General features: G+C 55.6%; 1 protein-coding gene across 6 annotated transcripts in view; it reads right to left on the bottom strand.

The window, feature by feature from the left end:
• The window catches only part of Caskin1 (CASK interacting protein 1), a 20,175-nt gene that overhangs the window by 1,024 nt on the left and 5,193 nt on the right, over positions 1–13,958 (bottom strand). For 2 of the 6 annotated variants that reach the window (XM_031351130.1, XM_031351134.1), the window contains exons 2-20: positions 11,723–11,774; positions 11,523–11,641; positions 11,169–11,314; positions 10,991–11,086; positions 10,747–10,877; positions 8,789–8,897; positions 8,586–8,694; positions 8,408–8,502; positions 8,150–8,267; positions 7,115–7,216; positions 6,947–7,035; positions 6,782–6,866; positions 6,593–6,696; positions 5,727–5,837; positions 5,535–5,636; positions 4,027–4,165; positions 1,942–3,945; positions 734–1,148; positions 1–544 (exon numbers count right to left, since the gene is read on the bottom strand). The exon at positions 1–544 is cut by the window's left edge and continues 1,024 nt beyond it. In XM_031351130.1, the coding sequence (XP_031206990.1) occupies positions 445–544; positions 734–1,148; positions 1,942–3,945; positions 4,027–4,165; positions 5,535–5,636; positions 5,727–5,837; positions 6,593–6,696; positions 6,782–6,866; positions 6,947–7,035; positions 7,115–7,216; positions 8,150–8,267; positions 8,408–8,502; positions 8,586–8,694; positions 8,789–8,897; positions 10,747–10,877; positions 10,991–11,086; positions 11,169–11,314; positions 11,523–11,641; positions 11,723–11,774 (4,226 nt within the window). In that variant the 3' untranslated portion in view covers positions 1–444. The remainder of the gene's footprint in view (positions 545–733; positions 1,149–1,941; positions 3,946–4,026; positions 4,166–5,534; positions 5,637–5,726; positions 5,838–6,592; positions 6,697–6,781; positions 6,867–6,946; positions 7,036–7,114; positions 7,217–8,149; positions 8,268–8,407; positions 8,503–8,585; positions 8,695–8,788; positions 8,898–10,746; positions 10,878–10,990; positions 11,087–11,168; positions 11,315–11,522; positions 11,642–11,722; positions 11,775–13,958) is intronic. The other 4 variants (XM_031351131.1, XM_031351135.1, XM_031351132.1 and 1 more) reach the window with 3 other exon arrangements.

Raw genomic sequence — 13,958 nt, 5'->3', positions numbered from 1 at the left:
TGCTGTGCCAGAGCAGCTGGCGGACGTTCCCTAGTGGGCAGTTCTGTGCTGGGCATAGGCCTGTGCTCTGCCACAGATTGGAGAGAGGGCCACAGTGGCCACCCCTCTCATCTTCCCTTGGTGCTCAGTTTGCCTAGGTCAAGGGAGGGGCAGCCCTCTGCCGGCAGAGCAAAGCCTGCAAGGGTAGGACCCAGCAGTTGTTGCACAGGGAGCAGCAGACAGGAATGGGCACCAGCGGGCAGCGCATCTGCTCAGAGCCCTTGGAGCGCCCCCCAACCCCCATGCCAGGGGGCTGACAACCAGCCTGGGCCAGGAGTAGGAGTTGTGCTTGTGCAGAGCTGGGCGTGCCCCGCCCACTGGGCCCCCACCCACCGCTTGGAGGTGCCCGTCCTGAGGTAAAGGTCAAAGTGCGGGGAGTACGGTGGGCCCACGTGGGTGGCTGCCTCACTCCAGCATGGCGTCCAGCTGGTCGGCCAGGTCGTCGAACATGCTGCCAATGTCTTCCAGGATGCTGCCAGTGCTCTTCTCCTCGATGGAGGAGGGGCTAAGGGTGGGCATGCATCAGTGAGGTAGGGTAGCACAGGCACCCTTACTCAGGGATAGGTGGCTCCACAGCAACCCACTCTTAACCCGCTGGCTGGATAGCTCCGCTTACCCAGACCAGTCCACCTGCAAGAACCACATTCACCCTCTCTGCTGGACCAGAACTCCCGCCCCAGATCAAAGTACCTACCGAGGGCCTTGTCCATCTTCCTGCCTGATCTTCTCCTCCACTGCCTGCAGTGCTGCAGCCAAACACGCGCTAGTCTCTTCCAACTTCTGCCGAGCGCTGTCCCCGGGCGAAGCACAATCTGAAGCTACTGGGGGTCCGGAGACCACTGAAGCGGCAGCGCGAGGGGGCTTGGCGGGTACGTGCAGCGCGGGTGTCCCTGGGGAAGGGGGCTTGGCGGGGCTGGCGCTCTGCGAGGGCGGCGAGCTAGCTGGCTTGACGAGGGCTGCTGGAGGCTGACGCGCCGGCGAGGGCACAGGCGAGGGGGTGGCGCTGCTGGACTGTAGTCCTGCCAAAGCCTTGGCTGGCTTGGGTGCTGTAGGAGGCGGCGGAGGCTTGGGTGACACGGGCGGTGGCGTGCCATGAGCACGCTTTACCTCTGCAGGGAGGAGGACGATGCTGGTACCGAGGAAATAACAACACATCTACCACTCACTGTGTTCCCTCCATCTAAGCATACCTTCACTAGGGTATGTGTATCTACTGCAAAATGTGTCACTGCTTCCTAAGCTCCTTTAGATGCAGCTGATGCATCCAGCCACAATGGTTGTCTCAGTACTTCTGCACCGCTCTCCTGTCTGAAAACCTACCCTCCCCTGTATCAGGGGTACTCCAGCTAGATCTTCCTGCATGCGTGCCACTCCTCTGGGTCTTCTGCACCTCCTTCACTAAAGTGGGCTTGCCCCCTACAGGGGTGGCAGGGTTATCCCACAGCACAGGGTTAAGGAGCTCTTAACTATCAGATCAGATAGTCTTATCCCATACCATATGGGTTCCATCAAACTCAAAAAGGAAAACCAGACTATGAGATGGGAGCAGGACAAGAGCCCTGTCCTGGGCTGGCGAGATGGCTCAGCGGGTAAGAGCACTGACTCCTCTTCTAAAGGTCCTGAGTTCAGATCCCAGCAACCACATGGTGGCTCACAACCACCCGTAATGAGATCTGACGCCCTCTTCTGGTGCATCTGAAGACAGCTACAGTGTATTATGCTGGAGCCAGTGGGGCTGTCCTGAGTTCAATTCCCAACAGCCACACAATGGCTCATGGCCATCTCTACAGCTACAGTGTACTATACACATAAAAAAAAAAAAATAAATAAATCTTTAAAAAAAAAAAAAGAGTCCTGTCCTGAGATCCCCTTGTTCTGTCTTAGCTGGCTTTCTATACCCACCTGGGCTGCCAGGGCCTGGCAGTGGCACCTTCTTGGAGGCAGGTGTAGGTGAGCCCTGGATCTTGGACACAGACTGAGCCAGAATGGGCTTGGGAGAGACAGGTGGCTTCACGGGCTTCCGTGCACTGCCGTCAGGCAGTGGCAGTGGAGGCAACTGCATCAGGTCAGCAGGTGGGGGCTCAGCAGGAGGAGGGGGAGGGGGCAGCTCAGGAGGCCCAGCCTGCTCTGAGGCTGGCCGTCGGCGAATGGTGGCTGTGCCATTCTGATACACAGACAGTGGGGGGGGTGGCTCAGGCCCAGTGTCAGGCTCCTTAGCCTTAGGCCTGCGCTTGACTGTGTCAGACTCTGTCAGGATGAACTTGACATTCTCTTGTTGGCTCTGCTTGGCCCGGATGCGCCTCTTGAGCGTGGCACTGGCCTCTACCCGGGCAAGGGGAGGACCCTCTGCACTTGCCTCACCCTTAGCTGGACCTCGAAGCCGTTGTTGGGCTGTGCCATCCTCCATAAAATGACTCTGCTCTGCAGGTTCCCCAGATCCCCGGCGAGCAGTGGCCAAAAGTCCAGTGACTGGGCCACTGAGTGTACGGCGCCGGTTCACCACTTCACCGTCAGGCCCAATGGCCTCTTTGTGCTTCACAGAGGCCAACACAGTAGCTACTCGGCCCGGTTCTGGACTGGCAGGACGAGGTGTGGGGTGGCCTTCGGGGGGCCTGCGAATAGCCCGTCCCCCACCCCCAATGGAAGACAGCTCCAACATAGCTGCAATGCTCTTCACACTGCCAGCACTGCCTGTGTCCACACTGCCAGCAAGATCACTAGCCCGACGGCGTTGTGCTCGGACCCCTAGCCGGCCGTCCTCTGTCTCAACATCTGGAACCGGGTCATCGGCTAGGTTGGCACTGGCCATGGCTGAGCTGGAGCGTTTGGGTGGAGGTGGAGGGGGCCCCTTCTTACGTGGCCGCACAGCAAAGGACTGACTGCGGTTAACGTTCTTGTCTGTGCCAGCAGGAGCCCTCACTGAATGGCTCCGACCCACACGCCGCTGGACTGTGGCATAGGGTCCAGCAGCAGCAGGCACCAGCAGCTCATCCCGTTCTGGCTCGCTGTCAGATGCTGCATAGCGATTCAAGCTGTGGGCACGTTTCTTGGGCCGCCCAGGCTCTACATCAGCTTCTGGGGGCAAGCATAGTGTAGGCACAGCTGCTGGTACAGGTGGGGGTGCAGGTCCTGGAGCAGGTGGCCCTGCCTCGCCCTCGACTGGCTGAGGCAGCACATAGGCAAAGCCACGGTGTGTGGGTGACTGAGGCAGGGAACGAGGTGACATGGGTCGGTCTGTCGGTGGCAGCAGCTGTGGGGTGGGCTTCACCTTGGCTGTGGCTGGACCATGAGGTCCCCCAAGGGCCTGAGGGGAGCCTGGCTGAGCTTTGGTGGGCGTCTGTGGGGGTGTGAAGTGGCTGGCACCAGATGGAAGGACCTGTCGTGGCTTGCCAGGCACCGGGGGCACACTGGCCCGCTTGACACTGTGGCCATGGCGGCTAGACCGCACCTCCTTGGGTGGGGTGCCAGGAGCTGGCCCCTCATCCAGCAAGTATTCCTGACTTCGTGACATAGGACTGCCAGGCCCTGGAGGCCCATCACCCAACAGCTCCTGAGAGCTGCTCATGTGCCGAGCCCGTCCACTCAGGCTGGACTCCTGTCGCAAGGTTGTCCTCGGAGTGGGTGGCAGGTGGTTGGAGGATTTCTCAGCAGCAGCTGCACCTGCTTCGGCTGGACCAGACAGGGCAGCCTGCAGCTCGCCACTGAGCTCGCTGTCCTGGAAGGTGGTCATCTTGGGAGACTGGCACTCGGCTGCAGCAGGCTCAGGTGGGGGCGGCGACTCAATAGCCATCATTTCAAGTGATTGGGGTGCCTTTCGGCGCAGGGGTCCCCCCTCATACTTGGAGTATTCTGCCTTTTGCAGCTCTGCCAGTTTCCTCACCGCCAGCATCAGCTTCTTTTGGTGTCCTGAGTCAGGAGTAGGGGAAAAGCTGGTCAGGAGGACCTGGAGGCACAGTCACACGTGGAAGGAGTGGGCTGCGACCTTACCCAGCTTGGTGATGCCGATCTCCTGCAGGTCCTCCCAAGTGATATCAGTGATGAAATCAATGTTCTCATAGCCGTTGTCCACGAGTACCTTGTAATACTGGGCCAGACCAATCATTGACAGCCACACAGCCAGGTTAGCCTATGGAGAGGGGGACAGAGAGGGCAGCCCAAGCTGGCTGCTCACACCATGACCACCTACTTGGAACTATTAGAAGATAGGCCTGTGGGGCACAGACAGACAGAAGGACAAACAGACAGGCCTGAAGAATCAGTATTGCAGACAGCCTAGGCACAGCCTTGGTGGGAACTGCACACCAGCTCCTCAACATGCCAGTTGCACACTTAGGGTACACACGAGTCAATACACACAAACACACTTGGCATACCTATCACTGGGACACAATTTCAGACATAAAAAAGTGCTTCTTTGCCTGATCAGGTGGCCATAGGCAGTGTCCTGAAGAGACACACCCATACGCCAGACACAGATGCACAATGCCACAGAAGATTCATTTCATATACACAGCACACACGCCCTGCATGCTGCTTCCAGCTATACAAAGCACAGGCACCCTTTCTCTATCTCCCCACCCACAGCAGATGCACGGCCACGCTCCTGTTACACATTCACCACACAGCCATACCAGGAATGTGCAAATATCCAGTGTCCACCAAGAACTGCCCAATCGTCCCAAGCTCCCAGCTGAGACCACTCTTGCCCCCACACTCAGCACCTTCAGTCATGCAGGTGACAGAGTGAGGCGAGGTCCACGAGACCCGGATGTGCTCCTGGGACGATCCCTGAGCTGCTGACCACCGAGGGGCAAGGTGGGACAGATAGGTGTAGCCCTGTTAACCAATAGATCTAAGACCCTGGGGAGGGCAGGCAGTGGGTAGCCAGCAGAGCCTCTCCTGTGGATGGATAGGAGAACGGAGCGAGTGTGCAACTCAGAGGGCCAGCATCAGCTCAGAAACTGTCCCCACATATAGGCATCTCTTCATAAGAAAGAGCAAAGGCCACTGTTGTCAGCCATTAGCACAGGCCAGCATGTGCAATGGGACTTGTGTGCATACATATGGCAAGCATGTTTGACACCAGCCCATCTGCAGTCCATGTATGTGTAAAAGACATTGCTACAGGGGTGCTGGCCAGGAACTGAGATGGCAAACCCTCCTGGCTCGAGGTTCCCCTCACAACCCCTTAAGTCTTAGCCATGAGCCTGCCTGGAGAGTTTACCCCTGTAATGGACAAATAGGCTGTCCAAATAGCTTCCTGCTAGCAGGCTACCTCTGTAGCCCAGGCAAGCCTTGAACTCATGATCCTCCTGCCTCAGCCTCCCTGGGTGCTGGTTATAGGCCTGTGCCACCGGGCCTGGCTCCATCCGTAACTCCGCTTCCTAGGACCCCAGAAGGCAGATGAGGGATGTAGCCAGGAAGGCAGCCTATCTGTCTGTCTGTTCATCTGCCTGCTGGTCCTGGCTCGGCCACCAGGGCGCAAGGAGCCTTACGGGTTTGTGTTCGGGCAGCCAGTCAGGGATGTTCAGGCCGCTGATCTCTGCTGTAATCTTCTTACGGTGACCTGGCTTGGTAACACCAATGGCTGTGAGGTCCTAGGCAAAGAGGAGGCCCGTTAACTCACAGGCAGGAGGGAACTACCTTTTGGAAGGGAAGCAGCTGGCTACACGCCCACAGCAGCTCACCTCAGGGGTCATACGACTGATGGTGGGCAGGTCATAGCCAGCACTGGCGAAGTTGGGGGCATAGAGCTGTAGCTGGAATGTGGCAAGCCACTGACTGACCGCCTCAGCACTCTGCAAGACACAAGGCACCAACTGCAGCCTGTCCACTGCTCGGCTGCCCCAACCTCCACTGTGCCTCCTTCTCTGCTTGGTTCATGGCCAGAGTGCTGGATCCGCCGCTGTGGTCCACTGTACCAGTACTCCATGATCTGTCCTCCTGGATACAGCATCTGCAGCCCTCCAGGCTTCTTCTGTGAGCTCCACCAGGAAGGTCCTGCTGCGTCTGTGCCGTGGCCTCCCCCACCCCATGATACCCATCTCAGAGATGCAGATGATGTGACCCCATAGGAAGGAACTTTGTTGGAAGGGCTTCAGGCCTAGATGCTCCCTGGAAGCTTGGCTCTGTGCCCTAGTCAGATGCCCCTCGCCTCCTCTGCTGTATGGGATTCAGCCATCAGATCACGCATCACAGCCACACAGGCGCATACACGCATGACCTGCCTCACCCACAAAAACATTTACATGTCTCACACCCATCCCCTTCCATCTCTGCAAGCACACACATGTATGTCCAGCTCATAGTTGACCATTCCACATCCACACAACACCCTTCGTACTTCTGCAACTGTGCACACACTAGCTCACAGCCTACATGACAGACAACACCTGTACAGTTGTGTGTGTGTGTGTACATATGACACAGAGACAGACAGAAAGACAGAGTCTGGTCTGTCAAGGCCTGCAGCGGCTGCTGTGGCCAGGAATGCCTGTCAGACTGTGAACCAATCCCTCCCAAATCCAGGCCTGGATCTGACCAGGCCCTGTACCTTGCCCTCAGAGGCTGAGGCGGAGGCCGATTCCAGCTTCTTGGGTGGCTGCTCTCCATATACCTGCCCAGCATGGGCTGCTGGAGGCTGGGACCGGGCCGCACCTGGTGATGAGAGGGGATGGCAGGGTGAGGGCTATATAGCGACTGCCTACCTGCAGGGCCAGCACAGCTGGGTCCTTGCTCTTACCTGAAGAGCCCTCTGGAGGCTTGACGGGGCTATCTCCTGGGCTGGATTCAGAGACTGACTTCTGGGAAAGCACGGTTGCTAGGAGCTGGAACCCAGAAAGGCCACTTGCTAGCACTGCTCTAGGCCTGGCCACCCCACCCTGGCCACCCCTTCCTGCTCACTCACCTTAACTCCTTCAGAGCCTGCATGCAGGGCATGGCCCCCAGTACTCCTGCCCCCAGCCACATTGCTCAAGCTGCCACTGCGATCTCCACCTGCCAGGACAGGGACAGTGAAGTGTCCACAGTAACACCTAGCAGCCAAACGACTGCCCCAGTGCTCTGGTGGGCCTACCTGCAAAAGGCTTCCTCAGCACCCAGATCTCTTCCGGTGGTGCAGAGGGACCCAGTGAGCCAGCTCCTTGGGGTGGGCTTGGCTCGCTGCCTGTCCGGGAACCTGTAGGTCAAACACAGCCTCCCTGAACCGTAGGCAACCCAGGCACTGCCAGACACATAGGAAGCAGCATAGAGGCCACTCTACAGCCTTCTGCCTTCCGTAATGTGAGAGACACTGAATGTCTGAGACCAGGCCACAGTGGTGGAGGGCCCAGGGCAGGGAGTCCTACCCCTAGCCCTAAGGCCTTATGGGCAAAGGGGCTGAGGAGCACTGGATGGTTGACTTTCTCTGTGCTAGGGGACAAGTAAGACGCCACTTAGTGGCCTGAGGACAAACCTATCCTAGAAGCCAGGTAGTCACAGGTGGCTGACCATACCCTCTACCTGGCTCTCATGCCACACCTGCCCATCTTCACCCTTGTCCACTCTAAAAGAAGTCAGCCCCACCCCTACCCTATCCCACCTCCAGCCTCTTTAAACCATACTATGGAGTTTTCCAACTTGGTCCTGAGCCCCTCCTGCATGCTCCACCGTGCCGCTCTCCTGCCCATTAAGTGTTGAGACCCATCCTGTCCCACTGCTTTTGAGCATGAGATTTATGTTGCCAGGACTGGGTTGCTCATGACTTGCCTGCTACCACCCTTCAGAGCCTTCTCTGATCTAACTAAGGTGGGCTTTGCTTCGCTTCCTCCATGTCACCAGTTGGTTCTTTTACTATATTAACTAACATCAGTGTTCTCTGCTCTTCCCACCTCAGAAGACCAATGTCTGCCTAGGACCCTGTGTGCTTAGTGGTCAGCTAAGAACTGGATGGCATGTAGGACTCTGCTGAGAGTGTACCACCAGGAGAGGTTACTGGATGCCAATCCTGGCCATGGTTACCGTTCAACCTGGCTCTGCCCCCAACATTCTAAAGTCTACTTCTTCCTTTCCAGTCCCCAGTCTCAGGCTGAGTGGCTCCTGCTTGCTTCTCGCTAGAGTGGGGTGGACTCACCTGCTCGCTTGATGATAGCCTCCCCCAGGGAGGACGGGAAGTAGCCCACCCTGTCATTGCCTGTCCGGTTGTCATGGATACATCCTTTCCACCGGCCATCGGGATGCTGTTCAAGTACCTGACAGAACAAATGGGGTGTGTGCTCAAGAAGAAACCTCACCTGCCACCCTGCACCCTCCCCAGGCTGCTGCAGGATCGCGTTCTAGGCATAACAGAGTCCCTTCCATCCCTGCCACAGCACCCAGGGACTGTCCTCACCGTGATAATGTCCCCAGCCTTCACATTGAGACTGGTCAGATCATAATTGTTACAGTAATCCTTTGTTGCCCGGACCTGTAGAGCTGCTGAGGCCTCTGGAAATACAGGAAAGAGGCATCCAGTCCTGGGAGCTGCCCTTTCCAGCCCTGTCCCAGCCCTCAGCCCTACCCAGACCCACCTCGAAGCAGTTGCTTGATCTCCTTGCTGGCCTGGGACGTAGTAAATTGGTGTACAATGTCCAGTGCTGTCTGGCTGTAGGTGTTCCTCACCTGGGCATTGATCCCACTCTGCATACACCAAAGGCCAAGGTCTTGTCAGGGGTCCCCACATCCCCCGCTTGGCCCCAACCTTTTTCTCTGTGTCCTGGGTCACCAGACTCACATCCAACAGTAGCCGAACCACTTCTGTCTTCCCACAGAGTGCAGCCTCATGAAGGGCCGTGCCAGACTTGGTCTGGCGGTTAATGTCGATACCAGCCTGAAGAAGGAGCCTGCAGAGATGGAGAAAGCAGGCAAGGCCCTTTCAGCAGGAGCCCTTCTCAGGATCCTCGGTGTTTGCTGGGGACAGATGACAAGCCACCTATGCCCTCACATGACGCTTCAATGTCTGATTCTCCTGACACTTTGCAGAAGGCCCGTCCCAAGCTTTCCCAGCTGTTATTTTGTTCAAGCCTAGCATAGGCAATGTTGTGGGCCCTCTTTATAGATGAGGAAACTGAGGCTCAGGGAAGATGCTTCTGCAAGATCTCAACAGGTGGCAAGGTCAAGTCAAAGCCAGGACTGAAAAGATACAAAAGCCTCTCCCGGGCTGGAGAGATGGCTCAGCAGTTAAGAGCACTGGCTGCTCTTCCAGAGGTCCTGAGTTCAAATCCCAGCAACCACATGGTGGCTCACAGTCATCTGTAATGAGATCTGATGCCCTCTTCTGGTGTGTCTGAAGATAGTGACAGTGTACTCACATACATTAAATAAATCTTAAAAAAAAAAAAAAAAAAAAAAAAAAAAAAAAAAAAAAAAAAAAAAGCCTCTCCTCAGCCTCTCCTTTATCATTTGGGCACACTCAGGCCTGACCACAACCCTGCACCTCCCTGCGTGCACACGCACAGGCTAGCGATTGAACCTAGGACCTCATGCATGCTAGGCAAGCCTCCACTAGCCAATGTAGATGTTCACACATTTCCATTTGTAATGTGCAAGTGTGTGAGTGTATAGTCTACATGTGTGTACATGTATGTAGAGGCCAGAGGTCAATGCTGGATGTCTTCTTCAATCACTCTTCAAGTTTTAAAATATTTTTTTGGTCTTTATGTGTATGTGTGCATGTGTCTGCAAATGGGTATGTACATGTGAGTGTGTGCATGCATGTGCGTGGTGATGTGCATGCATGTGTGTGTGCATGTGTGTGTGTGGATGTGAGTGTGTGCATGTGAGTGTAAGGAGTGCCTGTTGAGGCCAGAAGATGGTGTGGGATTCGTTGAAGCTGGAGTTACAGGAGGTTGTGAGTTGCCCAACACTGGATCCTCTAGAAGAGCAAAAAGTGCTTTTGTTTTGTTTTGTTTTGTTGTTTTGTTTTTCGAGACGGTGTCTCTGTGTAGCCCTGGCTGTCCTCGAACTCATTCTGTAGACCAGGCTGTCCTCCAACTCAGAAATCCGCCTGCCTCTGCCTCCCAAGTGCTGGGATTAAAGGCATGCGCCACCACTGCCCGGCCAAAAAGTGCTCTTAACTGCTGATCTACCCTCTCCCTTCCACCTTAATGTCTGAGACAGGGTCTCTCATGGAAACCTGATCATTCTGGTTCAGCTACATTGGCTGAACAGCAAAGCCTCAGGGATGATCTCTTCCTCCCCAGCAATGAGGTTCTAGGCACATGCTGCCGCCATGTCTGGCTGTTACATGGTTCCTAGGGATCAAACACAAGTCTTCATGATTGCACAGCAAGCACCTTCCTAACTGAGCCATCTCACCAGCCCCTCACCCCCTTTAAGACAGGGTCTCACATAGCCCAAGTGGCATCAGATTCATTATGTAGCAGAAGAAGACCCTGAACTCTGGATCTTCTGGTCTCTGCCCCACCACCTGAGTGCTGGGATACAGACACGCACAACCATACCTAACTCAGGCCTTTACTTTTCATTTTTACGCAGGATGTCTGCTAAGTTGCCTAGGTTAGCTTTGAACTTTCTATCCCCCTGCCTTAGCCTCTCAAGAACATGATAGACCTGTGCCACCATCCTGGAGGCTCCTGTCTCATTCCCAACCTAGGAAAAGGAGCCTTGTGCCCCTGGACACCACCATGCCCTGGAGGCCTTCGGCTGGCCCCATTCCTGTCTCTGCTGTACCTGATGATGTTGATGTGGCCATTCTTGGCTGCCAGGTGTAGGGGGCTGGTACCATTGGGGTCAGTGGTGTCCCCTGGTCGGGGCTCCAGCAAGGCTGCACACATGTTGCTACTTAGCAACAGTTGGACCACCTGGAAGGAAGGATCAGGGTAGGGTGGTCCTGGCTTGGGGTTGCCCCTAGCCCCACCCTAGGTGAGAAGGATAGGCAGGAGGAGCCCCGCTCCCACCTCTGTGAGAAACTTACCCCTACTCGGCCGAACTCACAGGCCAGGTCCAGAGGTGTCTTTCCGGAGTTGTCTACCATGCAGGGGTTGGACTGATGCTGCAGTAGCATCTCTGACTGTGGGACAAGGGCCTGATTATCCCTGGGACCACCCAACCCTCTGCCTAACTGCCCACCCAGACTCCCCATGAGGCCTCACCACATCGTAGTGACCATGCTGGGCAGCCAAATGCAGGGGTATGTGGCCTTCGTCGGATGGGACATTTACTGCTGAGCCTGCCTTCAGCACCAGCTTCATAGGCTCCTTCCGGCCCTGCCAGGCCGCATAGTGCAACGGCCGCATGCCTGGGGACAGGTGTGGTTTGTTGGAAGCCAAGTCCTGACCCTGAATCCAACCCTCACTAAGGACATCTCACTGTCTCTAAGGTTCTGTCCTAATCCAGGCAGACACCTTGAGCTGAGACCTCAGTGGTGAGGCCATCGAGGCTGCCAGGATGCCATCCTTGGCCTTGTCCCCTGCCCTTGGCTTCCAGGCCCCCCAGACCAGGCTTGCCTTTGTTGTCCTTGATGTCTACAGCAGCCTGAGCCTCCAGCAGCAGAGAGATCAATTCTGTGTTGCCATTCAGGGCGGCATGGTGCAGGGCTGAGAAGCTGGGCAGGTGAAGGACAGGTCTAGGAGAGAAGCCAAGGCCCAGCCTTCCCTGGGGCCCACCTACCCCATGCATTCTGCTCCTGCCCAAGCTGACAACTCACCCATCTGGGTCCTGGAAGTTGACATTGATCTTCTTGGTAGAGCCTAGGAGCTCTGTGGAGAGAGGGAGACCCAGTAAGGGAAGGTGGTCCAAGACCCTCCTAAGAATAAGAGGCGGGAGTGGTGATCTGTCTGGCTGCTCTAGCAAGGTCTTAAATCTATAGTCACACAGCCAGCTCTGCAGGACTCAGCTCTAGGTGCCAGCAACTTGGGCCTTGGCTTCCCATGGCACTCATACGTGAACGTCGGCCTGTCCTCATCTGGGAATGGGAGATCAGCCCATGCACCACATGGGCACACACATGTGCACATGCACCCCTCCCTAAGGATGCTGGCTCAGCACCTGCCATTGGTGGGAGGGAGAGAGCCAGCCCCATCTGTCTCTCAGAAGGACCCAGATGGGGCCGGGGGTGGCTGAAGAGGCTGGAACACCCGGAAATGGGGTATTTCTGGGGGAAAGGACTACATCTCCAAGCCCTCTTGCTGCCAGCTCTGGCTGCCATGTGGATAAGCTCTACAATCCTGCAGGGTGAAGGAAAGACTGTCTTGTGGGCAAGGGGCTCCAGGTAAGCGATGCCAATAGCCACCTTGCCCACAAAAGCCATGTTCAGACTCCATATTCAGAGCAACTGAAGCCCTGGGGGCCCACACTCTTTCTCTTCTGGGGTCTCTCTCATCTTGGGGCCTCCCTCGCCCTGGCCTTCTTTAGAGCTTTCAGAAGAGAGCCCACCAAAGCCATCCCAGTGGGCCCTTGTCCACCGGACTCTTGCCAACCCCCTGCCTGTCTGGGCCATGGTTATATAACCCATTTGTGGGTCAGTCACTCTGTGTGGGGGGGCCTGGAAGGACAGAAGCCCCTTTGTCCAGGCTCAGGAAGAGTTGGGGGTGGGAGGCCCAAAGGCAGGGGAGCCAAGAGAGTAGAGTCACAGTGGGCTGGCTGTAGGGCTTAGCTTGGATTGGCTCAGCCTCAGCCACTGGGCACAGCATGTGGGTCTCTTGACAATCCCTGGAAGCCCAGGAAGCAAGCTTCACCTGAATTTGAATCTTTGTTCTGACACTCTCTAGCCATGTGGCCTTGGCCACTAGGCTCTTCCATGGAGCTAGAAAAAGTGGCATCCCCGGAGCTGATGAGATTCAGGGCATTACTTGGACACTAGGCCTTGCTAATACCAGCTGGGTAGACCCCACATCTCAAAGTGTCTCTCCTGAATAGAATGAAGGTAGTGCCACCTTCTGGTCCCTCCTGTGTTTTCAGATATTACTGGTTCCAGTTCATCAACTGTAGACCACTTTCCTAGTGGTCAACAAGACCAAGCGACAAGAGTCAACCCTGACTGCCAGGTAGTGGCACATGCCTTTAATCCCAGAACCTGGGAGGCAGAGGCAGCCTGATCCCTATGAGTTGGAGGTCAACCTGGTCTACGTAGTGAGTTTCAGTATAGCCAGAGTCAGACAGCAAAACCTTGTCTTAAAATACATGCATGTACACATACCTATATACAAATATACATGCATACATAGATACATACATGTCAAGTCAGGTGGTGGTGGCAGTGCACACCCTTAATTCCAATACTTGAAAGGTAGAAATATGCAGATGTATGTGAGTTTGAGGCCAGTCTGGTCTACAGAGTGAGTTCTAGGACAGCCAGGGCTACATAGAGAAACCCTGTCTCAAAACAACAACAACAGCAGCAACAACAACAACAACAACAAGGCAGTCCTGGGAGTCCTTCTCATGGACTTGAGTCGTGTTCTCAGGTGTAGATGCACTCAAAGCACACCAGGTCCTCCGCTTTTCACCAAGTCATGGTTAGCACCATGGGCCCGACCGGTACATCAGGTAGGATCCCTGCCATTGCTTCTTCATTGGTGTCACTACTGAGTCCTCGTACCCCTCGGTTTGTCCTCTGTACACACAAGGTGAAGCACTGTTAAAATGCATGTCACAGCCAGACATAGTGGCATACACTTGTAACCTCAGCACTCAAGAGACAAAGGGAGAATAATCAGGAGTTCAAGGCTAGCCTGGGCTACCTAAGACTCTGTAACAGGAAGGAAGGAAGGGAGGAAGGAAGGGAGGGAGGAAGGAAGGAAGAAGAGAAGGATGAAAGGCAGGCAAAACAAAACGTCCAAAACCACAAGCTACAGCCAGATATGGTACCTACGCCTGTCATCAGAACACTGGAGGGGAAAACAGAAGGGTTCCGAGTTCCAGCTCAACTTAAGCTGCAGGTT

Source organism: Mastomys coucha, unplaced genomic scaffold (assembly GCF_008632895.1).
Source record: "Mastomys coucha isolate ucsf_1 unplaced genomic scaffold, UCSF_Mcou_1 pScaffold5, whole genome shotgun sequence".
Taxonomy (NCBI): Eukaryota; Metazoa; Chordata; class Mammalia; order Rodentia; family Muridae; genus Mastomys; species Mastomys coucha.
This window is presented reverse-complemented; position numbering and strand designations above follow the sequence as displayed.